Genomic DNA, 27,661 nt, shown 5'->3' on the forward strand with positions numbered 1-27,661 from the left:
CTTTCATAAAATGTTTTTGAAATTTAGAACTACAGGTTCTTATGGCACTCAAGATGTCCAGATGGCAAATACACACATGAAAAGATGTTTAGCATCATTAGCATCATTAGAGAGGGCAGGGGGAGGGGATACAGGGTTCAAAGAACCCGGAGACCTGAGCAGCCCCCAGCAGCTGGGGAGGGGTCTCATGGCAGGTGGAGGTTTGCTATAGCTCTGACTCCAGCAACCAGTTGTAATACCAGTCGTGACGTGGGATGCTTACCCTGTGCCCTGCAGACCTTAGCTGTGCCCTTGAGTACCCCGTTGTCCTAGTGAAGCAGCTGAATTAATGATAGCCAAAACCTGGAAACGATCCAGAACTCCTTCACCAATTGGCTAAGCAAACTGTGATACATCCATATCATGGCATACTACTAAGAGACACAAAGAAATGAACTATGCCTCCAGCCATCTGGATGAATCTCCAATTACGTTGAATGGAAGGAAGCAAATCTAAAAATGTTACACACTATATGATCCCCATTTTTATAACATTCTTGGACTGGCACAGTTACAGAAATGGAGAACGGATTTGTGATTTCCAGGGATTAAAGAGGTGGTGGGCATGGAAGGAAGTCTGTGTGGCCGTAAAAAGGTGACACGAAGGACCCTTATGGTGATGGAAGTGTTCTGTATCTTGATTGTATCAATGTTAATATCCTAGTTATGATACTGTACTATAGTTTAGAGAGATATTACCATTAGGGGGAAATGAGTAAAAAACTGATGCAATCTCTCTGTATTATTTCTTACAGCCGGATATGAATCCACAGTTAGCTCAAAATAAAAAATCAAAAGGTAGAGGCCAAATCAGGGAAACAAGTGTGTCAGTTTGTCAGTTATGACCTAAGCCTTAGAACCGTGACATCATAATGGCAGTGATCTTGACTACTGTGGAATCCTCAGGCTTCAAGCATTTTACAGTACTCCGCCACGTGCTGTAGACTCACTTCGATTTTCAGTGCCAAGAACTGAAGAAAAATGGATGTTCACGTCAATCAGAAAGCATGCTGAACTTTTAGGTGGCCATTCAAGGCTTCACCTTATAAGGTAGTCTTTTAATATACTATTTTTGATCATCAAAACAGACTGACAGTAACTGGAAGTGTTGTGCTCTTTTGTTTCTTCTAACGCATATGGACTAATTCGTAACTTCAGCACTGATTTCATGAAAAGCTACTCATGTTCATAAGATTCAGTGCTGCTGAGCAGAAGGGAGGCAGCTTTACATTCTGGGGGGAAGACACTTTCTTGGCTCCATGAGAGAAAATTTTCTGGTCTGTGAAATAATCTATCCTATTTATGAAAGAATTTTTGTGTTCTGTACAATTTAGCTGTTTTACCCATGATGACCAGAAAGTCCTGTCAGAGTCATAGCTCAGCCAAGTAGTAGCTAAACTCTTATGTTTAGAAACTTTTTGATGTTTCCGTGATTTTTGCTGGTGTTTGAGAATTTCCCCCAAAGTTTGAATGTTGATTAAGATAAGACTGGGGTCAATTTTCCAGGATCTTCAGTTATCTACATTTTATGTTAACATGAAGCCAAGTTGTACTTAATTCTTCACAAACATCATTTTGTTTTATATTAGGCCACAAATTGTCTTGTTTTTTGGTAGTGGTCTACCAAAAAACTCTCTACCTTTGGCCTCTTGGTTCTCCCCTCCCAAATAACAGCTCGTGATTAGCTCTGTGGCTTTCTCCTCCCCACCTCTAAAAGTTGGCATGCCCCAAGGGCTTTGTCCTTGAAACTGTCTCCATCTGTATCAACTCCCCAAGTGATCTTATCTCTTTTGATAGCTTCCTATAACTTGGTGATTCCTGAGTTTGAGCTCTGGAGTCTTGCTTTGGAGGTTGAGACTAATTTTTAGTGTTGTGTGAACCCTGACATTTAGCATAAAACTATATTGTATGTATTTGACTCAGTAACTAGCTGCGCCATGGTGTTTGATGTATTTGCAGGGAAAGCTCTTCTGTTGACATGGACGCCCACAGCGAAAACACTACATCATCTGAGGGTGCCACCCATACCCTGCTTATCCATGGCCCTGTTGAACTCAAGCAAGGCTGGAGGAGGCAGAAACGGCACCTCTTCCTGTTCAATGATTTGTTGCTGATGTCTAATACGGAGTATGTATACTATGCTATACACCTTTCTGATTATCATAAAGTTACATTTCCATTAGCCTTTACTGTAAGAAAACATTATGTTTTTCTTTTGTTTTTGCAAGTGTTTTGATCCTTCATTCATTCAATTATGGAAGTCTTGTTTTGTACTGTGCCCCTGTAGAGAAGACAGTTGAGAACGTGACAGGTGGTGTCTCTCTTGCCTGGGACCTACAGATAAATGATAAAAATAAGAGGGGGGGATGTATAGATTGTGATTAGTGCTTCCGGCAGAAGGGTGCCACGTGGAGAAGGTGGGAAGGTATTAGTGAGGGGCTGTCTAGGAGGGCCTCTCCAAGATGGCAGCATTTAAACTAGATTAGATGAGAAGCAGTCACATTCCTAGACAAGATGACTGAAACTTCTAGGATGATGGGACTAAGCGGGCCTAAGTGGGTGCCACCTGGTCCCTTGGGGGGAGAGGCTCAGGGAAGGTGGATTTGACTGGAGCCTAAAGTATGGAGCATGAGATCAGATGTATTCAGGGATCCAGTCACACAGGGTCTACACAGGCCATGGCAAAGGGTAGAAATATTATCCCAAAAGATTTTTTGTTTAATGTTTTTATTTATTTTTTGAGAGAGAGAGAGAGAGTACATGCATGTGTGTGGGTGCGTGTGTGTGTGCGTGTGTGCATGTGTGAGAGAGAAAGAGAGAGCAAGCAGGGGAGGGGCAGAGTGAGAGAAGGGGACAGAGGATCCTATGCAGGCTCTGTGATGACAGTAGAGAGCCCAATGCAGGGCTCGAAGTCACGAACTGCAAGATCATGGCCTGAGCCAAAGTCTGGCACTTAACCATCTGAGCCACCCAGGCACCCTGACAGTATATATTTTTATTTAAGGTTGAAAATAACTTTTAAATATTTCTGATGCAAGCTTATGTTTTGTTTTTGGTTTGTCTCTTGTAGGAAAAAACTGTATAACTATTTTTATCTGGGACGCCTCAGTGGCCCCGTTGGTTAAGCATCCGACTCTTGATTTCAGCTCAGGTCATGATCTCACAGTCATGAGATCAAACCCTGAGCCAGGCTCTGTGCTGGGCATGGAGCCTCCTTAAGATTCTCTCTTTCCCTCTCCTTCTGCCCCACTTGTGTTTGTGCACTCTCTCTCTCTCTCTCTCTCTCTCTCAAAAAAAAAAAAAATAATGTATTGTGTATTTTTGTTCAGCCCTCAAATACTTTTTGAAGTAAGCAAGACATAAACGAATAATTAACTGTAACAATAACCATAAAATTATATGTAATAATAAGTCACAAATCTAACAATAATAAATGAATTAAGGGTTTTCTTTAAGTACTTTAAAATACATACTCTCTACTTAATACTCAACATTCAGAAAAATGGCTAGGGAAAGTGTTTTGAGGGTCTTCCTAGGCCAGACTTTGCTCAACACACGCTTCGTAAAAGCCCATGTAACCATTTGCTGGGCTGTGCACAGAGGGTAGTAGAGATGAAGGAGGCACACCGTGCCCTGGAGCAACGAGCCCTGGTGTCTCACAAGCACAGCTGCCCCCATCACATTTATGAAACAAACTAACAGACGTCTTGTGTGGGTATCTTTCTTTCTAGTTATAAAAACACCTTTAAGATAAAAAATCAAATACCACTGAGCACCATGTGGATAACCAACTGTACGGACAAAGTGGGAGATACCAGTATCAATGCTGAGAGGTCCTTCATCTTGGGCTGGCCCACGGTGAACTTTGTGGCCACCTTCAGGTAAGACTTACAGCTTGGTCTTGTATTTACATGGGTTAGAAAGGAAAACATTTTAACCTGATTGTATATCAAGCCAGTGACTCACTTTTGAACCTCCATCAATGACACTTGTTTGCCTTGTACTTTCTCCAAAAAGGTTTTTATGTGCAAATGTAAGGAATAAGATAACATAGAGTGGGGACTACTGGAGTCACTTCCTTTGGTTTTGATCAGTGGTCTTTCAAGTGGGCTCTAGGAGCCACTTGAGGAGTTGGGTGTTCTGGGTATGTGGAAAGAGAATCAAGAGAGTGTGGTTCTAGGGCCTCACTCCAATATCCTGCCCCCTAATTCCCAGGGAGTTCTCTGTGTTTGTAAATCACAGGAATGTTTCTCTTGAGCAAGTACTATTAAATAGTCCAGTTAAATTTGAAAAATTGCTTTTATATTCCCAAGTTAATCCATTTAAAAATAAGATGTAATTACTACAAATAAATTAATTATGCCATCGAATATGAGATTGCCTGAATTGCCGTGTACAGATTATCTTAGCTGGTATCTATAGAGAGGTGACAGTCTAAAGCAAAAGTTTGATTTCATGGAGTAGGGATTAGTTGTGCAAGACACATTTTCAGGCTGACATGAGGATGGGGAATGTGGCATCCCGAGAGACATTCCTGGTTTTACAGGGGTCATGCAACATTTACATCTGTTGTTTGAAACAACCACACCCCAAGTCTCATTCTTGCTTTACACAATGAGTGTTCATCACATGAACACATCACCCTTCTTTCTTCTCCTCGCCACAATCTCCACCAAAATCTCACGTGTCATCATAAAGATGAGACAACGAAAATGTTTACAAGTTGTTAATTTATTAAATTCCATAATGCAGCTGTTGACATAATGAAAAATTTTCAAAACTTACTGGGAAGAAATGTGGATGTATATCATCTCTGCATGTCTTCTTTTCCATGACATATTTCTGAAAAGATTATCAGTTCCTATTGCTTAATGGCCTCTCCATGTTGCAAATGGAAGGAAATAGTTTCAGTTGATAATATGTAAAGTCTTTGATTAGGGAATTTCCAAGAAACTTTTTTTTCCTAATGAGAGAGAAAATGCGGAAGCCAGGTTTGCACGTTAGGTTAGTTAAAAAGCTGTATAAATATATATAAGGCATTTATAAGAATGCCTGGCACCTAGTGCTTTTGTTACTTGTTATTATTACTGTTCTGCAGATTGGCATACATATTTAGAAGCTATGTCCATGCAGGTTGGGATGCTAAATGGGTGTTCCATTTTTCTGATGAAACAGGTCTTGAAAATGGTGATGGAGGGAGTGGGGAGCAGTGTTGCTGGTAGGAGTATAAAATGTGGCAGCCACTGTGGATAGTTTGATGGTTCCTCAATAAGTTAAACAGAATTATCATATGACCCAGCAATGCCACTTCCAGATATATACCCAAGAGCAATTAAAAACATGTTCATACAAAAATTGATACACAAACGTTCATAGCAGCATTGTCGATAATAAGCAAAAAAAAAAAAAAAAAAAGGAAACAACCCAAGTGTGTATCAGCAAATAAACAAAATGTGGCATAAGAGCTGGAGACAGTGGGAAATGGAGAGCGACTACTTAATGGACACTGGGTTTGCTTTTGGGTGATTAAAATGTTCCAGAACTAGTCAGTCATGATGGTTGCACAATAGTGAGAAGGTACTAAAGGTCACTAATGTTCAATGTTATGTGTAATTTACCACAATAAAAAAAAAAAATGCTAGTAAGTGATAAGTCCACATATGAATGGGGTTTAAAACATTCGCATTTTTTTGCTACTAAATCCTAGGGAAACTTTAGCACAGAAAATAACCTTTAGTAATTTAGCCGTAGATGGACTGATTTTGCTCAGAGGATCATAGTAATGAAGAATAAGTTTTCTAGGAACTAATTTAACATATTACAATATGCTAATATGTATAAAGAAATAAAATATTATGGGTGTTTTTTCCTAAAAAGATATTCTTATTTCTAGGCCAAGATAGTTCCATCCAAATGCCAAATTTCTTAAGTACGATTTAATTTGAATGATAATGTTTCTTTATATTTGAATAGCACTTGCAGGGGCAGGAACACTCTGAGGTAAAATTAACTTTTTCCAGTTCTGGAAACTGAAACTCAGAGTGGTTAAGCAACACACCCATGATCGCATAGCTTGCATCACATAGTTACAATTAAGCGTTTAGATTAGAAACCAACCTTTCTTCCCCTTTAGGATCTATTTCCCATTATTGTAATACTGCTCATAAATGAGCAGGGTCCATCAAAAGCTCGACTGTGAGGAGAGTACAACTTACACATGCAACCACATCAATAATAACTGGCTGCTGCTATTTTTGTCTGAATGGTGATCTTAATAGTTTGAGTTTGATTTTTATTCCCATTTCTTAAATTGCAGGTCTTCCGAACTAAAGGAAAAATGGTGCTCTTTTCTTCAAAGGTATTTTGTCAGTATACATATTTTAAATCTTTAACCCATGATAAAAGAATGCAAATTTCTTCAAAATCATGCCCTCAAACTCTTCTCCTTCTCCTTAGTATTATTAGACTATTCCAAATAATTTCTTATTTAGATTTACCCTGGCTGCCACTGCAGATAATGTGCTCTCATTTCTATGTATATTTTGCTTATTTTTGATGAAGTTCTGGTTATCACTCTCATCTTCCCCTTCTTTCCAACCTAATGATTGGAGCTAGCGTTATTCTCAAAACATACATTTCCTTAAGTGCAGATTACTCACTGATTGTCAAAGCAACTGCTAATTCCTGCCCTGGAGCCCAGGAAGGGGCTGGGCCCTCCAGTCTAGGTAGGAAAGCTTTGACCATTGGATCTGCTGCTCAGATCTCACATCATGACAGCGATCTGTTGTTTTCTGAGTCATGTCTCATTTTCCTGAAATATTTTTGCATGTTTTCTTCCAGCCCATAATTTGATTTGGCTATTTATTTATATGCTTTTTTTTTAATGTTTATTTATTTTGAGAAAGAGAGAGAGAGAGACAGTGAGTGGGGAGGGGCCAAGAGGGAGGGAGAGAGAGCATCCCCTGAGCAGGTTCCATGCTGTCAGCACAGAGCCCAATGCAGGGCTTGATCTCATAAACCATGAGATCATGACCTGAGCCAAAATCAAGAGTCGGATGCTTAACCAACTGAGCCACCCAGGTGCCCCTACATGCTTTTAAAAAATGACACAGTATGTTGAAAATATTAGCAACATAGATTGATTTGAAAGTAAGCTAATAGCTAATTCATCCTACTCAATTTGGGTTATTATTGAATTTGATTAGGTACATCAATCTAGCCAAAGAGAAGGACCAGCCAAAAAGCATTCCCCTCCAAATCTTCACTGGAGACATCGAGAACTGTGGCGGTGTAAGTGTTTTTAAGACTAAAAATTAAATTCCAAGTTCCTGATTCAGACAGAATGAAAGAGATGGAGATGGAGGGGTAGATAGGGAGGGAGGGAAGGAAAAAAAAATGAGGTAGAAAGGAGAAAAGAAAAGAGAGGAAGAGAGAGTATTTAAAAAAGTGCCATGTGGGAAAATGGATTTCCCTGTCTACACGTATGTCTTTGTATACATAAAAAGTGAATCTTAGGTAATATGAAGCAAGAGGAATCCATGCTAGCTACAGTGCATAAGCACGGAAAAATATTGCATGTTAAATGCCCATAATATTTCTCTGAATCCTTCTAATAGCAATTACAGTGGCTTCTAGTAAAGTGATTTTCACACGCAGGTATATCTTACTAGAATTAAAACATTTTGTTCCAATGGTCATTACTTATGTACAGAATGGTTTGGATTGTTTCCACAGTTCTTTTTTCCCCATGATGTTTTATTTGGTATAATTGTAAACTTACAGAAAAGTTGCAAAAATAAAAATAGTACAAAAAACACCCCCTGTACTCTTTACCTGGATTCACCTATCAGTAACACTTTACTCCATTTGCTTTACCATTTCTTTTCTTTCTCTGTCTCTATTATGTGTATGTATACACTTATTTTTGAGGCTCATACAAACACCATGGCCCTTTATCCTTAAACCTAAGTATTTCCTAAGAATAAGGGTATTCTCTTCTATTACCACCCTGTAGTTATCACCTTTAGTAAATGTAACATTGGTATAATGCGTTACCACGCCATTAGTGTTCCCATTTTGTCAGTTGACCTTGATAACGTCTCCTTTCTAGTACAGGATCCACTCAAGAGTCAGGTATTACATTCAGTCGTTATGTCAAATGCAGGGGAGCTTTGAAAGGTCTTTCGTTCCAAGGAATATCAGGATTGACTTGAGCTCAGAGGGATGACACTTTTAAGGGATCAGCAGATTTCTATCTCACTTTTTTTATGCTACTGGAGAAAAAAAAAAATCACCAATTGCCCCAGTTATTTGTATAAAGTTTGATTTCTGAAATTGTAGTGCAGTAGCGAAGACATTTACAATGATATTTTTGGGTATTTTTAAATGACACTTTTTTTTCTGTAACACTTTACAGTAGCTCGAGATCACACAAAATAGTATTTGAAGGTGGAAAAAGACGTAGTTGAAGACAGTTACTTCCTGGCCAAAGGAAAGGCCATGCAAATATTTTGATCTGTTTCCAAGCACCAGACAGATGCACTGAATGGAGAGGAGAGCAGAGACACAGCAGAGCACATTCTCGTCTCTGCCCGCTTTGATTTCAACTGTGGGAGTGGGTTACACTCAGAATGCTTCATGGAAAATTACTTTGAAATTTTTTAAAAATCAACTTATGTATAATTTACACAAAAGAAACATTTCTAATGGTCTTCATTCATTCCTAAGATCCAAGTTTCCCCCTAACACAGTTTCATTTCATCCTAGAGAAACGATCCTCAGCATTTCTTGTTGTGCAGATGTGGTGTAGGCAGATTTCCTTCTTTTATCTGGAAATGGCTTTATTTCACCTTTACTCTTGAGAGATGGATTTGGGGATACAAATTGTTTGCAAATTGTTTCCTTTCAGCCCTTTCAAGGTTTTGCACTCTCTTTTCGTTTCTGTGCTTTCTGATGAGTAGTCTGGGGTCATTCAAACACCAATCCTCTGAAGGTGATTTGTCATTTTTCTTTATCCACTTTCAAGATTTTCTCTTTATTTTTGGTTTTTCGTAGTGTGGCTACGAAGTATCAAAGCATGGTTTTCTTGAATCTGTCCTATTTGGCATATTCTGAACTTCTTGAATTTATAAACTTGTCTTTCTTTAGTCATTATTACCTCAAATATTTTCTTCCCCATTTTCTTTCTTCTCTTCTTCCGAGATTTCAATTATATGTGTATTAGACCCTTTCATACTGTTCACAGGTCCCTCAGACTCTTAATTTTTTTCAATCTTTCCTTCCCCTTTTCTTCCTCAGACTGGATAATTTCTATTATCTATTTTCCAAAATCACTGACTGCCATTTGTCGTCCCCATTATACGATGTTCCCTAGCCAGTAAATTTTTTCTTTAATATATTTTTCAGATAAAAAAATTTCTATTTTTAAATATATTCAATTTCTATGCTAAGATGCATCCCTTTTTGTGTATTATGAGCATATTTTCATTTGTATCATTGAGCATTATTGTAATTGCTGTTTTTGCCTAACAGTCTGAATATCTAGATCACCTCAGAGTTGGCTTTAGCTCTTGAGAATTGATCACATTTTCCTGGTTTTTCATATGAGAAAAGAAGGCAACATTTCCCTTTCTTTTAAATAATTTCAAAAAACAGTTTATTTCTTTAAAAGTTATTTGTTCATAAAGAGCTCTATCTACTGAAATTTGTGTTTTGGAGAACATATGACATGCAGGAAAATTTACATACATCCTTGGAATTACTATTTTGAACACAGTGTGTTCCTTATGCCTTGAAAACCATTATCTGGCAGACCAAATAAATTAAGGAGTGATATTAGCATTTCAAGAGATCTTTTTTTTTTTTTTTACATTAAAAAGATTTCATGGGAGACTTGTTAAGTTGTATTGAAAGGTTTTCAGACATCTTAAAAAATAGCAGAACCATTACTTCTAATTAAATCTCAAGCTAAGACCCAGTCAGACTTTTGAATCCTCCTAGATAATTTAGCATAGGAAGCCCCTTACATCCCTGACTTTGAGTGCTCTGATCTCTGCTGCTGGGTTCTAAACATTTTTTTATACTCCTTAAAGCTACAGGTAGTTTGAAATCAATGAATGCTTTTGTTTATAAAAGTCTGATTATCAACTTTCATGGCCATCTGACATATCAAATAATTGCATTCCATTCATAAGAAGAAAAATACAATGAAAGACCAAGTAATGAATTATGAAAGGGTTTCTTTTAACTCTGTTCTTAGTATTTTTAAGGCCTATGAGTGTCCACTTGTGCTGTTTGCCTTCTTTAAGCACTCTTTATCAAAGGACATAGGCCTCATTGCCTAATAATATTATATATTGTCTTATTGGTTACATATTGTCTTATTTTAAAAAGAATTTTTTTAACATTTATTTATTTATTTATTTATTTATTTATTTATTTTTTTGAGAGACAGAGCATGAGCTGGGGAAGGGGACAGAGAGAGAGGGGGAATCACAGATTCCGAAGCAGTCTCCAGGCTCCAAGCTGTCAGCACAGAGCCCGATGCAGGGCTCGAACCCATGAACCATGAGATCATGACCTGATCGGAAGTTGGCCGCCTAACCAACTGAGCCAGCCAGGCGCCCCTCATATTGTCTTATTTTAAAATGTCTTTTGGAATTCAGATAGTCTTATAGATAATATCTCAGCATCCCATTAATCCCTTTCAGGTAATTTTCTGTAAACTGTTTTCCTAGTTTTGTAGAGCAGTTTCTCAATGTAAGGTATGGTAGAGAGCTATTATAAATAATAACCCACTCACTGGCAGAGTTGGGAATGGAATGTAAATTTCTAAACTTTTCAATCTCATCTCCTAGACTCCTTGGTTTTATTTGTCTCAACAGATTTCAACAATGAAAACCTTAGTAACTATGATGCCTGACACAAAGAAAGTACTGACCAAATAGTAATTTTTTAAAAATGTCTTTTATAGCTAGTTCTTATTCTGATTTTAATGAAACTGAGTGTGTAATTGCAAATGAATAAAGCCATACTATATAAAAACACAACTCAGGAAGAGAGAAAAACATCCAGCTCCTCTTTTTTAAACTATCCACTCTGCTCCATTTTGGAACTAGCTTTATGGAGCTGAGGATCAGCCCATGCATCTTCTTGGGATTCTCAGTCTTTTGTTTGTTTGTTTTGTTGCTTAAGCTGCTGTATTTTGTGTGCCACAAATCCGTTAAGAGAAATATATGTTTTACTGCTTCCCACTAGCTTCATGTTATATAAAGAAATGAAAACATAATTAAGAGTGTATGCTCTTCATGTGCTTTATTTTGTCATTACCTGAAAGCAAGCTTTGCCTTTAGAATATGGGTAATAATTTGACAATAATTAGTCACATGGTTTCAATTTTTTTCAATTTATAGCAATTTTTCTTTATTTCTTTTCTATAGTCCGTAACTGTAACAGTGGCAAATTCAGACACAGCGAATGACATTATCAACATGTCACTACCAATGCTAGGAATAACTGTAAGTTGCCTGCAAACTATTTTTAGTTAAAAACCAACCTTGACCTTTGAGATTTGTGTGTGTGTATGTGAGTGTGTGTTGTGCATCTCCCATTATAAAGCAGCTGATTATTAAAGATATCATAGCCATATTTTGCCCCCCACCCCAAATTGAGAAATTGAAGGCAGTGAAGCTATATACATGGGCGCTCTTCTGGTATTTCCATTTTCAATTTTGTGCAAATTCAAAATCAGAGCAAAAAATTGGGCTATAATTTTAGAGTGCTAATAACAACATGCAGTTCACTGTAGACATTCTATACATAGACAGTAAAATATTTCAAAATTTCTAAATATTTCCTTCTCTAGTGGACTCTTCTTTCTGTGTCATCTTTCCTGATTCCTCCCCATCACTATTTACCCTGGTCATCACCCAAGGACTCAATCTCAGTTTAATGAGTCTTAAATTACATGTTTTGCTGTAAATGTTGACATGAAGATCACATGGCTAGAAGCTACATCCCCTTGATATAGGTCCTAAGGATGAGACTGCTAATGCCCCTTCGGAACTGGTAAAGAAGACAAGTTCTGACTGAGACCATGGATCTGGGGGCATCTGTGTACACATCACTTTCATCCAGTTTTGTTTCAGCTCCTTACGTTTTGATGGGGCTAGTATGAGTTGCTGATTTTTTTTTTTTGATGAAAGAAATGGGTACATATATATTTTTTAATTTTTGTAATGTTTATTTTTGAGAGAGAGAGAGAGAGAGAGAGAGAGAGAGAGAGAGAACATGAGCAGGGGAAGGGCAGAGAGAGGGAGACACAGACTCTGAAGCAGGCTCCAGGCTCTGAGCTGTCAGCACAGAGCTCGACATGGGCTGGAACTCATAAACCACAAGATCATGACCTAAGTTGAAGTGGGATGCTTAACCGACTGAGTCACCCAGGCACCCCAGGGTATATTTGAGGGGATGCTTTGTAAGGGAAAAGAGAGGGTGACAGTCAGGTTGACAAAACTGAGGGAGCACTTATAAAGCACAGCTTCTTATATAAAATCCTCTGTAAATGTGAAAGTGTCTTGTTATTGTGACATGACATAATTACAAGATTTGTATTGAAATTCTATCTGAACCAATGGTATAATAAAGGCCCTTAAAAATTCAGGGCAACCAGAATTTGGCATAAGAACTCAATTATTTCTGTAAAAACAAAATTTAATAATACATTTGAAATAAAATTGAATTGATATGTAGTGAGTAAAACACATCTCTACATTGATTTCTAACAATGCTTATGATTGTATATCATACACATCTCTGTATGATATATACACCCTGCATAAGAATTAAATCTTGGAAAGAGAGTGAGTGGTTTTAGAGATGAAGTTGGGAAGACTGATTAATGATATTGTTCATTTTATTTCATGTTTATGATTTTCCTTTGCTTGAAGTGACCCATCTCACTAGACAACAATTTCCATTTTAATGAAGAACTGGGGTTATTTGTCTTATGTATGTCTGATTTAAGGGATTCCAACAGAGTGTTTCTGAACCCCACCTTAAGAGAAAAGATTCTTATTAGCTCTTACTTCCTATTTGCAATACAATTTTGAGCTGATTTAGCTGTGTGCGTGTGTGTGTGTATGTGTGTGTGCTTGTGATTCTTTCCATACCTCTGACCCTCCTCAAGGCAAGGCCATGATTTTTAATCAGAAGTCAAAGACAAGCATAGTACCTATCATCAACAACTCCATTTCAAACATATTTTACTTTATCCTCCTAGAAGACTCTTTAAAATAGTTCAGCAATCTTTATAATTTAGACTTGTTAGTTTCAAGTGGGATTTCCAATATTATTGGGCAATAATTCTTCACAGAGTAATTGTTTTCTGCATCTGATTTGTTCTCTAGGTTAGAGTTCTTGTCCCTTCTCTCCCTGTAGTGGGGCTTGACTTCACTTCCTATCTCCTCAAAGCTTCTTGGGCATTTGTCTGCTCAGGGCTGTTGAGCTATTATGGCCTTTCAAGTTACTTTGCTCAGGAATCATCATGGCAGGGTGTGTGGCTCTCTGGACAATATGCTTGTCTGCGCAGGGACATTTGGAGGCAAAAGCCAACATTATCCAAGGAGTCTAGAGACAGCAGAAGGCAGGACTTCTGAGATTAGACTTTTCCTCCTTGGTGAAGGGGCACAACTGTGGTTTCTTATGCCAAGGGCCACCCACAAAGTGAGGGCTGGATTGTACTGTGGTTCTCCAGCCTTTATCAAGAAATGACAAGAATCTGAGAAGGTCTACTGGAGGCTGTGAGGGGAACAAGTTAACAAGTGTTGTTAACTCAAAAATTGCAGCTACCTCCATAGACCAAATAGCATTTATACTGGCCCTAATTCTTTCTTTTTCAAAACATAGAAATGCTAAGAAAATGTGTTCTTCAAGTACTGTGAAAGATTTGTTGTGATGCATAATCTTTTTGTTTCCAAGGGCTCTGAGAAAGACTATCAGCTGTGGGTCAGTTCTGGCAAAGGAGAAGCCCCACAACCACTAATTGGTAAGTGTCAGGGACAATCTAAGATGGGATTGAGTAGGTTCAGAATTGTAACTCTAAGTCTCAAGGTAATGATTGTTCTGTCTTTAGCTTAAATACCCTTAAAAGTGAAAATCACATGCAGTATTCACTCATACATTTATCAAATAATTCCTGGGCACTTACTCTTTAGCAGGCACTGATAACATGTCTTCATTCAGCAGCTTATGGTCTAGTTGGGGAGAGAAATGTAAATTTTTCTTCTCTATCGTTTTTTTACCTGACAAATAGACATGTATTGAAAGTTTTTGTTTATTTTTTATTTACTCACTTATTTACCCACTTACTTAGGTATGAAATCAAAATGGATTGGAATTTCTTTTTCCCATACATTTATTTTTCATATTTCAGTCTTGAATTCCATTTCCTAACTACTAAGTAGCCTCTATTTTGAGAGTCCTCTAAAATCCAGTCATGTCTCTGAATCCAGGTATAAATATGTACCAAACACTTGTCCTGTGCCCATAAGTTTTTCAGCATAATAAAGAAAATGAGATAATCACATTTAAACTCGTCCAGTCTTCACTGACTAAACCACCTGTACTTTGCTGTTTCTCAAGTTTTTTCCAGCATGGTTCTTAAGGTTGTTGATAAACACATTGCACCTCTCCTAAAATAGTGATTAGCATGAGTGATCTAAAAAAGAAAAAAAGAAAAGGAAAAAAAAATCTTTGGATTAGCAAATTTATTCAGTGTTTACCAGAAATAGAAAAATTAAAACAAGAAGACAGGATCTGTAGCAGACCTTGAAGTACAGTAATGTATAGTAATAGTGACAATGATTTCTGCTTGAAATCTTAGAGCATTCCCTCTTATATGCATTTTTTATCCTTTTAATAGTCCTGTGAGGCTATTACTCTTTTTCAAGTGATCTAAAGAATATCTTCAACTGACCTGGAAATCTAAACAAACAAATTTTTTCTATGAAACATATATTCTCAGAGAATCACCAACCACATAGCTGACTCCACCATTTAATGTTTTTGTGTTAACGTTGACATCTTGCAAAAGTCGTTCAGCAATAAAAGGGGAAAAAATTAAATACTTAAATATATTTATCTTAATAAAGTGCATTGATTTAGATAAAACAATGTAGATGATAACTTTTGAGACTTGGAACAGCTTCACGCATGAAGGCAGCTCTAAGGAATCCGAAGAGCCTGTCATTCATGATGATCCTTTAGCAGCATTTGAAACGTCTTTCTTAACATGCTCTCAATTCTCAATTGCGGATTAACTCCTGGCTATCTTGGTGATTTGGTTGTACTGCTGTCATAGAAGCTTCTTTTGCCTTAAAGGAGGGAAGTCACTGTGGTTCTCGTGAACCGAGCATTGATGTTTCATCTGTGCCAGATGAAAAGGAGCAGCAAAAGCTCCCCAAGTTACATACAATAATAAATCAGAAATGACAGAAAGAGAACTTTCATTCTATTCTTAAAAACTGAAATCTGTATCACAGCACAGGGTCTTTTGAAAGTTCTATGGAGAGGAAACAATTTAAAACATGAAAGAGCAAAACAAATCACTTGGCAGGCAACTGTTCATGATTTGGGGTGTGGTTTTCCACTTTGTAAACACCATTTTGCACTTTGCTGCTGAGTTTCCAACACAGTACAGCCTTCCCTCTGATCCTTGCTTGCAGGACAGCCCTGGTAGGGAGGGTGGCAGTGGGAGGGAAGCACAAAGCATAAAGGCCACCCATCCCATCCCATCACCCTTGAGTAGCTCTGGCTCTAGAACTGACAAAAGGAAATGAAAAATCTGTTTGACTGATATCATGTGTGAGAGAATAGTGACCATTGCAAGTCTTAATACTGTGGCCAACTGGGGCACCTGGGTAGCTCAGTGGATTAAGTGTCAGACTTCAGCTCAGGTCATGATCTCGTGGTTTATGAGTTCGAGCCCCGCGTCGGGCTCTGTGCTGACAGCTCAGAGCCTGGAGCCTGCTTTGGATTCTGTGTCTCCCTCTCTCTCTACCCCTCCCCCGCTCATACTCTCTTTCTCTCTCTCTCTCTCTCTCTCTCTCTTTCTCAGGAAATGAATAAATGTTAAAAAAAAATTTTAAATACTATGTTCAATTGTTCAAAAAATATTAATCACCAATTTTTATTAATATATTTACTCATTTCCTTATAAGTTTGTGGGTAAGCATTTCAAAGGATGAGTGTAAGACTCAGAGGGGTCAAGTAGTTTGCCTAAGGTGTACAGATCTAGTTAGTGTCAAGGGAGAAACTAGAAGGCCTTAAATATTCTCAGATGGAAACAGCAAAAGCCAACATTGTGCAGAGCAATGCACTGATGAATCTATGTATTCCAAGCAAAGGAACATGATTTAACTTTTCTTTTCTCTTTTTAAAATCTTCTCCTTGAGCACCTGATTTCTGCAGCGTGTCCCCCATAAGAGGGTATATGGGTATATGGGTATATGGGAGAGGAATCCCCAGGAGAATAGCAGCATATACCAATGTGATGCATACACTCATGTTAAGGTAGGTTTGATGACAGCCATCAGCACCAGCCTGAATTTACATTTAGACTTTTCTCCATTTAGGACATGAACATCCCTATGGAATTAAAATGAGCCATCTTCCATCTACTCCACTGCTGCCACAGGGACCAGAGGCCTCCATCTCTCCTTCCACCCTCCAGGAGCCCCTCCTTCCAAAGGAGGGGTTCCCAGAGATGCAAGGCCAGTTCATCCTGAAGCCCAGGCACCCAGTGCAGAACCAGCAAGGGAGAGGTGAGCCCCTTCCCTTCCTTCAAGTGCCTTCTTTTAGCTCATATCTCCACTCTTGAACACAAATTCATGACACAGAGCTTATTCTCCGTGTGGGGGTGGGGAGGGACAGTATAGGCAAGAACCCAATACCCACCCAGAATCAGGCTTAGAGAAACTCCAAAAGGTCTGAAATCAAGACCTGACTCACTTCTCGGAAGGCCGTTTGTTTTAATTCTTCTAGGTAGACCCTTACTCTTTTCTCTGTATCCCCAGAGCACTTTCCACATAGTATTGTGTGTGTACACATCTGTGTGGCTTCTTAGAGCACAAGATTTTTATGGTCTAGAAACATGTTTTCCCTATTCCAGGGTTTTGTCTAGTATCTCAGGCCATCACAGTGGGTGTGATGTCTAGTCTATGTGGCTTAAACACACCTGGAACAGAAGAACTTCAGTGGAGTAAAGAGTTACAGAATTGAATTGCATTTATTCTGGGCTTAGGCTGAAGTGGCCTTGGGTTCTAGTTAGAACTGAACTCTTCATTCTACCCCCACTTGCCATGTCTGTTTCAGACCCATGTCAAGACTGGAACTAGATGATCTTTATGGTTAGGGCTTTTTAATCTTCTGTCTTACTATTTTTCCCTACCATGCCAATATTCTCTCATTGATATTTCATTCTCTGATGAAAATGTGATATTAACCTGAGAAGCACTGGGGTCAAAAAAGGAAGTATTTTTATTGTTATTATCATTATTCTATAACCTCAAAGTTTCAAAAATTTTATTTTTTAATATTCATACTCTAACTCGATCATTAGGAAGTGCTAACCCAAATCTTGCCAGTACTGTTTGAGAAAGGATAGATTTCTATCGAGTTAGCTTGTTTAATCATTCCCATATTTTTCATGTCTATAGCATATATTTTTATTAGTCACAGAGGCAACATGAACTCTAACACCAAATAATGTACATTACAAAAGGTCCAGCTAAGCCCAAAAATGTCTTTGAGAAAGTATAGGACTTCAGATATACTTGCTTTTTTGTTTTTAAATGTTTGTTTATTTTGAGAGAGAGAGAAAGAGAGAGACAGAGAGTGACATGAATGGGGGAGGGGCAAGGGGAAAGGGGAAGAGAGAATCACAAGCAGGCTCCACGCTGTCAGTGCAGAACCCCACATGGAGTTCAGTCCCATGAACCATGAAATGACCTGAGCCAAAATCAAGAGTCAGATGCTTAGCCACTCAGACTCCCCATGTATTTGCTTTCTGTATATACTCATGGAGTAGCCAGATTTATGGCTTTGTATTAAGGGATACGACACTCTTCTTAAAAGCATTCTTAATTAAAGCTCAATAATGGAATATATTTGGATAGTTTTCCAAAAAATAAAACTAGGGTAAGAGTAGGGAAACCAGGTTGCATACAACAACTCAATTTATATATTAACTTGTATCTTAAGCAAACGTTTGTACGTTTTGATGTACAGGAATCTCCTTCCAGATTTAAGAATGTATTTGCTTTCTTCCTTCACTCCTTTTAAAATGTCAGGGGTATGGACTTCAGGGTGGGAAGAGAGAGCCTTAGTTAGGCAAAGTGGTGGCATTCCTTCATGATTGCATACCTTCTAGAGGTTGCAAAATGAAACCGAGAATGGGAGTGAGGTCTCCTTTGGGGGGAAGAGACTGATATCTAGACTGCCCTAGGCCCTCTCAGCAAGGAAATTACTTTTATTAAGGCTGCCATGAGCCAAGCCTTGTGCTGAGTAGTACATTATGTTTAGTTCAATGAGTTGTAGGTAGCATCATTTACGTTAAATTTCAGCAACCCGAAGCTTAAAGATTTTTGAGCAACTTGCCTAAGTGGCAGAACCAGGACACTTCTGGTTCTTAGATCTGGTCTCTCTGATCAAGCACCGTGAGTGTTGCCACCCGTGTAAGTGGACATGGTGATGCCCTCACTACATCCCAGAGAAGCCAGTGGATGGGTGTTTAAGGGTATTTGGTGAAATGTTGCTCATCTGTTTATCCAAGTTGTAACTTGACTTTTCTCTGGACTTTTAAAGAGCTCAGTTATTTAAGCAGATTATTTAAACAAATGTTAAGGTACCTTATAAGGAAAACATTGATAGCTGAGCAGTAGAAACTTTGAACTCAGCTTTTCCATTGCTGATCACCTTTTCTTTGTAAAGCTCTTCTTCTGCATGCCTTTGATAGGGAGTGTTGGATAATTAAAAACCATCTCCAGGTAGCTTGGTGGGGTGTCACAAAAAACACAGCCACCTGGGGGCGCCTGGGTGGCTCAGTCGACTAAGTGGCTGACTCTTGATTTCGGCTCAGGGTCATGATCTTACAGTTCGGAAGATCGAGCCCCAAGCTGGGCTCTGTGCAGGCAGCGTGGAGCCTGCTTGGAGTTCTTTCTCTTCCCTCTCCCTGCAGCTCCCCCTGCTCACATGCACTTGCATACACACACTCTTTCTCTCTCTTTCACAAAATAAACTTGAAAGAAAGAAAGAAACAAACAAACAAACACAGCCACCTGGATAATCTTCCCACATAGCCAGCGTGTAAAGACTACTTCCCATGGACCCCCTCTCCTACCCCCCGCCCCCGCATAAAGCCATCCATGGAGATGGCTCAGCATAGAGGAGCCTCAGGCTGGCTGAGAAGTGGGGTCAGGCAGATTGTGTCATGAAAGGCAGATCCTTTTGATCAGAGACAGTGGAACATTCAGAAAACCAAAGAGGAAATCTAAGTCTGGGAGAAGACTTACTGTGAAAGCAGATGATTACCAAACTCTGCTTGATTTGAATACTCAATCTTTTTAGCTTTTAAAACTGGATCTGACACTTGAATCCACTGATCATACTTAACAAGAGGACACTAACAACTACAGGCTAAGTGCCCCATGATGCAGTATAATAAGTAGTAAATGGTACCAGAAGTATTGACCCTGAGTCTGATCAAGTCTCCAGTTTTAACTATCAGTTTGCTGGATATGGGGAAGAACACAGTAGCACCATAAGGATGGTATTAGCCAATTTCAGAATGTGGAGAATACTACACAAATGACTCAATTTCCCTCTTCTAGCCATAGCAATGAACATGCAGTAAAACATAAATGGAAAAAATTAAGGTTAATTAACTTCTACTACTACTACTCTCATTTCTTCCTTAGGTTCAGGCCAGAAGACAGTTAAAAGGAATCCTTTCATAAACTGGGCCCTTAGGTGGGGCCCCAGAGCTTGCCAGGACAGCCAGTGCACAGCTTCACCTTCTGCAAAGCCAGCACAGCTCTTCGGAGTTTCCCTCATGGATGTGTGTGATAATGACCACCTGCCCTCCCCCATTCTGGTAGGTCTCATTTTGGTCTCTTGTTAGCCCTCCTGAGGAGGGGGAGCCCTGAGAGGCCAAGTGTTCTCATCCAAATCTACAACCAAATGGAAAAATAATTAGCCAGTTCCTGGATTTGGCTGAGAAGCTTTGTTTCTATTACTTCGAAGAATAAAATCTGATTTAGGTACTGCAAAGTCATGAGGCAAATACAACAGGAAAAGATAACTCTTGTCCATTCTCCTTGTTTCCACAAAGACCCACATAGGCCTGTTCAGACCAGCCAAAATATGGACTGTGTGCATGAATCTCTGAGAGTCTATCTCATCTTCACATTCTCTTTTCATTGCCTTCCTGAGCTCATGTTAGTCTCCTTCAGCTGAGTCTACTCAATCGTACAACTCAAAATATCTCACAAAGCATAGTGACTCATCTTCTGGCAAATATGAATCTGTTAATACTAATAGAATATGTCAAATGAAAGCCACAGACTTCAGCCTGTCCTATCTCAAATTGGTGTACTGAATTGTCAATGTTAACATTTATTGAGTATCCAGGGTTTCTCTGAGCACTATACTAGATGTAGGGAATGTTATGCTACATATGAAGAAATTTATGATGTTACTTACATGCTAGGTACTACCCCAGTCCCTGCATTACAGCAAATTTAGGGGGTAGCTATGAATATCATCATCCCAACTCACAAATGAATTAGAAAAGCCTCAGTAAAAATGTATGTGCCCTGGGTCACACACCAGATAAGTAGCATAATAGAGTTCAGATCCTTTGGATTACCTGGCTCCAGCCCCTATTATCTTTCTACACTGCAGACAGAGGACATGAAGGTACAACTAAAGGCAATGAAAGACTCATGGGAAGGGAATGTAATCAGAGAAGGAGGAGAGAGTTTTTGAGCCTGATTTTAAAAGAGGGAAAGAAGGAGAAGAAGTAGGAATGGAGTATACAGTCACTTAAAGAGGAATAAGCAAATGGAAAATGAGCGTGGCAAAGAGATTCCCACACTTGGGGAATAGCATGTATGTAAGGGAACAATGGAAGAAGAATGGCGGGGTAGGAGAGAGAAGGGTGATTCTACAAAGGCCTTGACACAGAGACTAACTTTTTAAAAGTATAAATTCACTGAAAAGGAAAAAATCTGATTAAAACAAGTGTTTAAAATGGTTTAGTGTATGACTGTAAAGTGTATTTTTGGGTAGACAATATATTTAAAGACGCTGAAAAAACAAATCCAAATTTACTTTAGTCCTTCCAGCTCTAAAACACGGTACGGTCACATTCCCTAGCTCTTTCAAAAAGGAGGCAAGCTTGTGTTCTGAACTTATGGATATGAAATGTCATGTACTTTTCATTTCTTTCTATAGGATATGCTTTGCTTTATCAATCAAAAAGGGCCATTCACAGAAGGCATCTTCAGAAAATCAGCCAATATGAAATCATGCAGAATCCTGAAGGAGAAACTAAATTCTGGGGACAAAGTGAACTTGGACAGTGAATCTGTTCTTGTGGTAGCATCTGTCTTAAAGGTAGGGAAAGTTCTAGCATTATCTACACATGAGTAACTGAAGCTATTATTGGTGTCCTTCATCATGATTGCCCAAGAACCATAATAGGCATAATAGATTAAGTATCTGACAAACTGAAATACACGTCACAAAGTCAAAATTTAAAGAAGCTACTTTAGGAGTTAAAAACCCCATATTTCATCACACCCCACCCTCCCCACCTTCACTCCTGAAGACACCATGCAAAGTACTAATACTAATAATAATAAATTTCAAAAATATACGCTTACACACACAGAATATTTACCAAAGCAAATGTCCTGCTTTTGATGACTTTCTCACCACCCTCATAACAATGAAGGCAAAGTTTCCAAAAGAAAATTCATATTAAACATTTGAAAATAAGTTTATGATCAAAAAAGGCTCAATGAGGCCACCAAAATGTCTGTCCACTTAATCACTCTTTCCCATGTTTTTTAATGTGTTGTACTTTAAAAGCATAGGAACGACTTTACCAATTGTGCCTTTCACCTTTACCATCCTTGGCATCCTTTGTTAATATTTGTCATGTTTTATCCACCATCCCAAGGTTAAAACTACATGATAACCATTTCCTGCCACATGCCTCTTCTTATAAATCTAACTTTTAAACTGGGTGCAATAGACAAAATTAGTTTGGAATTCTGAAAATTCAATGGATTTACACAAAAAATAGATTAATTTTGAAATGCTACAGCTAAATCACAAGTATCCAGTTACATTTCTATAAGAGGAATAATAGAACAGAGAATGAACTTAATCCATCTTGACACTTGTTAACAGCTCTGAACAAAAATATGTTAATGTAGTAATGACTACAAACAAGTTACTAAAATTATCTTAGAATCTCAGTCACGTTTGGTCTTTCCTGATCCCCCATTAATGTTTGACCATATGATAAATAGAAATAGTCCAGAAATGACTTAGCTACCACAACTACACTGGGGCCATAGTAATATATACCAGTAATATACATAGAGGCATCAAGAAACAGGGGAAAGAATGATGATACACCAGGTATGCAAATAGTAAGATGAGTGTTGCTTTGCTTTTCTACCAAGAGTTTGTAGATTCTTTCCTATTTCCATGTTATAAGCACAGACTAGGAAGGGGGTGGCCACTTATGGATATGGTTCATAGACATGTCTAAAGTTTTTTCTTCCTAAAGTTGACTGATCTTGGTGGAGAATCAGGCTTTGCAACCTCGACCTTCATAATATCATGTCAAACTAACTGGAGAGTTGGCCTAAACTAGAAAGGACTATATCACAAGGATGACAATGAGTTTGCCATTAGACTGTCTCCTTTTATACAGTTAAGAAAAGGAAAAATGATGCAAGTATGAGAGTAGCATTCTCCCAAGGAGCACATACACCTCAAGTCAGAAGACTTAGTTCTTTCTTGATATGTATGCAAGAGCACACATGTTTTTTGGTTTTTTGTTTGTTTCAGTACTTTTCTTGCTAGAATTAGGAGCTAGCACTGTGTCTAAAGAGCTAGCACTGTGCTATTTGCTATTTGCAAAAATGGGTATGTGTATTTCTGTACAAGAAGCAAATAGAATTTAAGATGGTCTATCTCTGGACCTGTCACTTTGTAGTAGTTTGTTAAAATGTACACAAAAGAGTAAATTACAGATGATAGAAGGGAGCTTTATCTTCATTTCTACCAAAGCCTAGGCTCTGCTTTTATGCTCTTAAGTTTTAGTTGGGAAAAAATCCAAGCACTGCTTGTGTGTGTGCAAGTCAATGGAGAGTGAGAACCGAGCTCTGTGTGGGTCACAGTTTGGGTATCTGTGAAGGAATGGGGACTGAACTCAATTTTTCAACTAAATGTTTTCCAGTATATATTTTCTATAAGAATTATATTTATTTACTTATTTATTTTTATGTACATAAGGATTTTCTTCGAAATATCCCAGGAAGCATATTTTCATCCGATCTCTATGACAAATGGCTTGCTGTTGCTGATCAAGGGAATGAGGAGGAGAAAGTAACTGCAGCCCAGAGGTAATGATGTAGTAATTACTCTACTCTGGGCATGTCTGAAAAATACAACCAACGTACTATTAGAAAAATATTGGCTTATAGTTTATAGCTTTGTCCACTAAAATAATGCCAAAGAGTTTCAATTCTTCACACCCATGGAGGCCAACTTAAAAACAGAGGCATGCCTTAATGCTATTATTGAATTCTTATGTTTCTCCTGATCTTATTAATGTGGAATCCCTGACCATGTTATACCTTCTGAATATATGAAACTGGTAGACAAAATCCACTGAGCTAAAAGGGCTGCTCCAGCATCAACTGCCAGTGATACGAACTTCAGTTTGTCAAACATTTAACCAGAGAAGTTTTATCTGGTTCAGGAACTGAATTCAGTGAAACATTATTGTATACGTTCATGCCTGGCACTCCGTTACAGTGGGTTGTGTTCTAGATACACAATGAAGTACTCTGCTCCCTGTCTTTATATTTCCAACTTCCTAAGTGAAATGACTTGCCTTATTTAAAAGTGCATTTTTCTAACTTTAGGCTGTTAGACCAGCTGCCAAGAGTGAATGTTGTTCTTTTGCAATACCTTTTTGGAGTGTTATACAATATTGAGCAGCATTCCTCATCCAATCAGATGACAGCTTACAATTTATCAGTGTGTATAGCCCCAAGCATTCTTTGTTCATCTAATTCTTGCAGCTCGGGATTAGAAAGCAACTTCATAAAAAAGGTAATGAGAGCTTTCATTTTTATCCTCTGCTGAGTAGAGTCCCTACTTTGAACCTGAAATTTGCAGTAGCAACTCTGATGGATCAGTTTTGTAAAGTGCACATTTTTGTCATGCTGCCCTGAAGTGGCAGGGTCCATTGTCTTGCTCTGGTGGGGTATGGCAAGGGGTGTTGTTAAGTGGGGAACTCAGAGCAGTTTAGTGGCTTTGTCCCCATCCAGGAGACTAAACACTAGATTGCCTGAACAAACCAGAGAGGAGTGCCATGATACAACAGAAAAGAGCCTGGGCTTTGGAGTTTGACAAGTCAAGGTTCAACTTTTAGCCTAATCCTTGAGGGACATGTAACCTTGGGCAAAGCCATGGTTTCCTCAGCACACAATGGTGACCACATCCAGCTCCTCTGGTCATTACTGGCACATCTTAGGTGGCTTGGGCAACATGAGCACCCATGGCTCCAAATACATCGGCCTTCCTCTGCCAGTTGTGGTTCATTTAGAAAAATACATGGCTACTGTTTTGCATCTGCTATGTCATAAGGAAACTGGTAAAAGATTCCAGAATATCCTAATGGAGCCACAACATGCTTAATAAGATCACAGCTCTTCCCCAAGCTCACCCAGAAAGTGAGCGTGAAGCAAGGTGATACATGAGGAAGTACTGCAGTTAGACAGACAGCCATGTTTTCTCTCCAGCTGCATGAGTTTTCCTTCACACACACACACAAAAAACGCAGAAGTCACTGCTTCCTAAGTTTAAGATACTTTTTCATTTAAGAAGTGAATTTCATAAGTTTTTGTCAATGCTTTATTGTTTTATTTTTTTAAGGCTTATTTATTTATTTTGAGAGAAAGAGAGAGAAAGAGAGCAAGGCAGGAGCAAAGAGAGAGAGGGAGAGAGAGAATCCCAAGCAGGCTCCTCACTAGCAGTGCAGAGCCTGACTGGGGCTCAAGCCCACAAACTGAACCATGAGATCATGACCTGAGTCAAAATCAAGAGTCAGACGTTTAACCGACCGAGCCACCCAGGCACCCCTGTCTATGTTTTATAAATTTTAGTAAGATGTTATATATGTCAGTTACAGCTCAATAAAACTGTAAACAAATTTTTTTGAAAAGAAAAATTTAATAAGGTAGGTTATACTTTGAAAATTATCCTAGTTTTCAAGATGTAACCATTGATATCAAAATGTTAGCTATTAAACAAGGTCACAAATTATAACTTTAGCCCACTTTTGAACAGCATTTTAAAATCTGTACCCAAATTATACTGGAAAGTATCACAGTTATTACTTAGAGAACTCTGCTTTCTATATATTTTTATCAACTCTGAATTTTTCCTCAGAATTCTTTCACATTTTTTGTTAGAATCCAAGATTCACATACAAAATGTGACTTGTAACTATGCCATATGAAAAAAAAGTGCCTCATTTTTGTCTTTTTGTGTTACAGGTTTCTCTTGTACAATTTCTCATTGAAAACTGCCTCAAGATATTTGGGGAAGACATCACTTCCCTCTTGGGAGAGAGCTCAACGAGCTGTGATAACAGCGAGAATGCTGCAGGTACCGTGAATAATTTAATTGGCTTTGGTAAGAAACAGACAGCAAGGTTGTCAGGGTTCATGGGAGATGCTTAGCCAGTGCTGTTCTAGAGCCCAGAGCACATCCCCAGGGCAATGATTTCCATCTGCGCCTTCTTCCGAAGTCTGGTTCACAGGTCAAGGGAGGTCTCACCTTGTTGTGAGACCAAAGAAAGGATAAGATGAGGTCTCTGGCTTCAAGAAGTTTCTACTGTGGATCATGATAGCATTAGGAGACATGATGGTATGATATAGTGTTTGGGAATTTTTTCAAACAAAATTTTAAATGGGTCCCGTATATATATATTATATTTTTATATATGTAGTTATGTATAATACATAATTATGTATTTATATTTATAATACACAAAATATAAAAATATTTATATATTTTACACATATATACATGTGTATATATATGTGTAATATATATGTAGATATAAAATAGATGTGATTTGGTCAAAACCAGAGTGAGTGGCACGGAGCACTGCCTGTTTTATTCCCTCCTCTTTCCTTTTTCTGCCCAGTGATCGCTGGGGCACCACAGGATTCCAGTGCTCTTTGAAACAGGTTGGAAATAACTGGCATCATTGAGAAAAAAGGACTTGACTTGATGCTAAACAGCCTTTCCAAAGTATAAATTCCTGTGCCCCTGTTTACCAACTATGTTACCTTTGGCCAATTATACTAGCTCAGTATCAGTTTATTCATCTCTAAAATGTGGATGGGGGCACCTGGTGACTCGGTTGAGCATCCGACTTTGGCTCAGGTCATGATCTCATGGTTCATGAGTTCGAGCCCCACTTTGGGCTCGCTACTGTCAGTCTGTCAGCACGGAGCCCAATTCGGATCCTCTGTCCCCCTCTCTCTGCCCCTGCCCCCTTTGGCTCTCCCCAAAATAAAATAAATATTTAAAAAATAAATAAGTAAAGTGTGTATGAAAATAATGTCTAAATCCTAGAACTGTTCTAAAGATTAAGTAAGATAATGGATGCAAAATAAATTTGTAAATAAGGAATTAACAGGGCTAGAAGTTCCCCTGAGACCAGAGCTAGTATTATTTTGAGCCTAGTGAGTCACAGCTACCTGGCGGCAGTCCATTTTATAAGACTGCTTAATTTTATATATATTTCTTATATTTCTTTAGGAACATACATGTCTTCAGTAATTACGATGAGTCTAGTGCCAGGTCTGAGAATGTACTTATATAAGACAACTGTGTGTTTTTTATTTCATCAGTGACAGCACAACAACCTCTTGAATCCAAGCCAGCGGCAGTGATAGTGATTTACAAAAAGGCACAACTGCAGGATAATACCAAGACTTCATCTGGCATGGATCCACATAGCCACCTGTCTACAGTTCTCAAAGTCACTGAAGACTAGAATTTCCATAATGACACTTGATCCTTCCTTTTCCTCTATTTCATATAAAATAGGAAATATAAAGAACTCTTTTTCCAATGAATGAAAAATGAGCCCCTTCCAAGGCCCCAGTTTATCCCGTTTAAGTTTTTCTTTTCCTTGATCCCATTTATCCCTATTGAGGTAAGCTTCCCACAAAATATCTTTTCTATCTTCAATGCCTACCACATCATATTATATATTTATTGTATTGTTTTGCATTGTATA

General features: G+C 38.4%; 1 protein-coding gene across 1 annotated transcript; it reads left to right on the forward strand.

Annotated features, from left to right (window-relative positions):
- Positions 1-936: 936 nt before the first annotated feature.
- On the forward strand, positions 937-27,661 carry LOC106979569 (rho GTPase-activating protein 20-like). The gene is made up of 14 exons (XM_027058104.2): positions 937-1,089; positions 1,999-2,166; positions 3,771-3,920; positions 6,356-6,397; positions 7,245-7,329; positions 11,478-11,555; positions 14,017-14,083; positions 16,671-16,859; positions 20,013-20,188; positions 21,550-21,711; positions 23,629-23,738; positions 24,264-24,453; positions 25,902-26,013; positions 27,270-27,661. Exons 1-14 carry the CDS (start codon positions 1,025-1,027, stop codon positions 27,413-27,415), a joined length of 1,740 nt encoding a protein of 579 aa, XP_026913905.1. The 5' UTR covers positions 937-1,024; the 3' UTR covers positions 27,416-27,661.

The sequence above is a fragment of the Acinonyx jubatus genome, chromosome B1 (genome assembly GCF_027475565.1).
Source record: "Acinonyx jubatus isolate Ajub_Pintada_27869175 chromosome B1, VMU_Ajub_asm_v1.0, whole genome shotgun sequence".
In the NCBI taxonomy this organism is placed as follows: Eukaryota; Metazoa; Chordata; class Mammalia; order Carnivora; family Felidae; genus Acinonyx; species Acinonyx jubatus.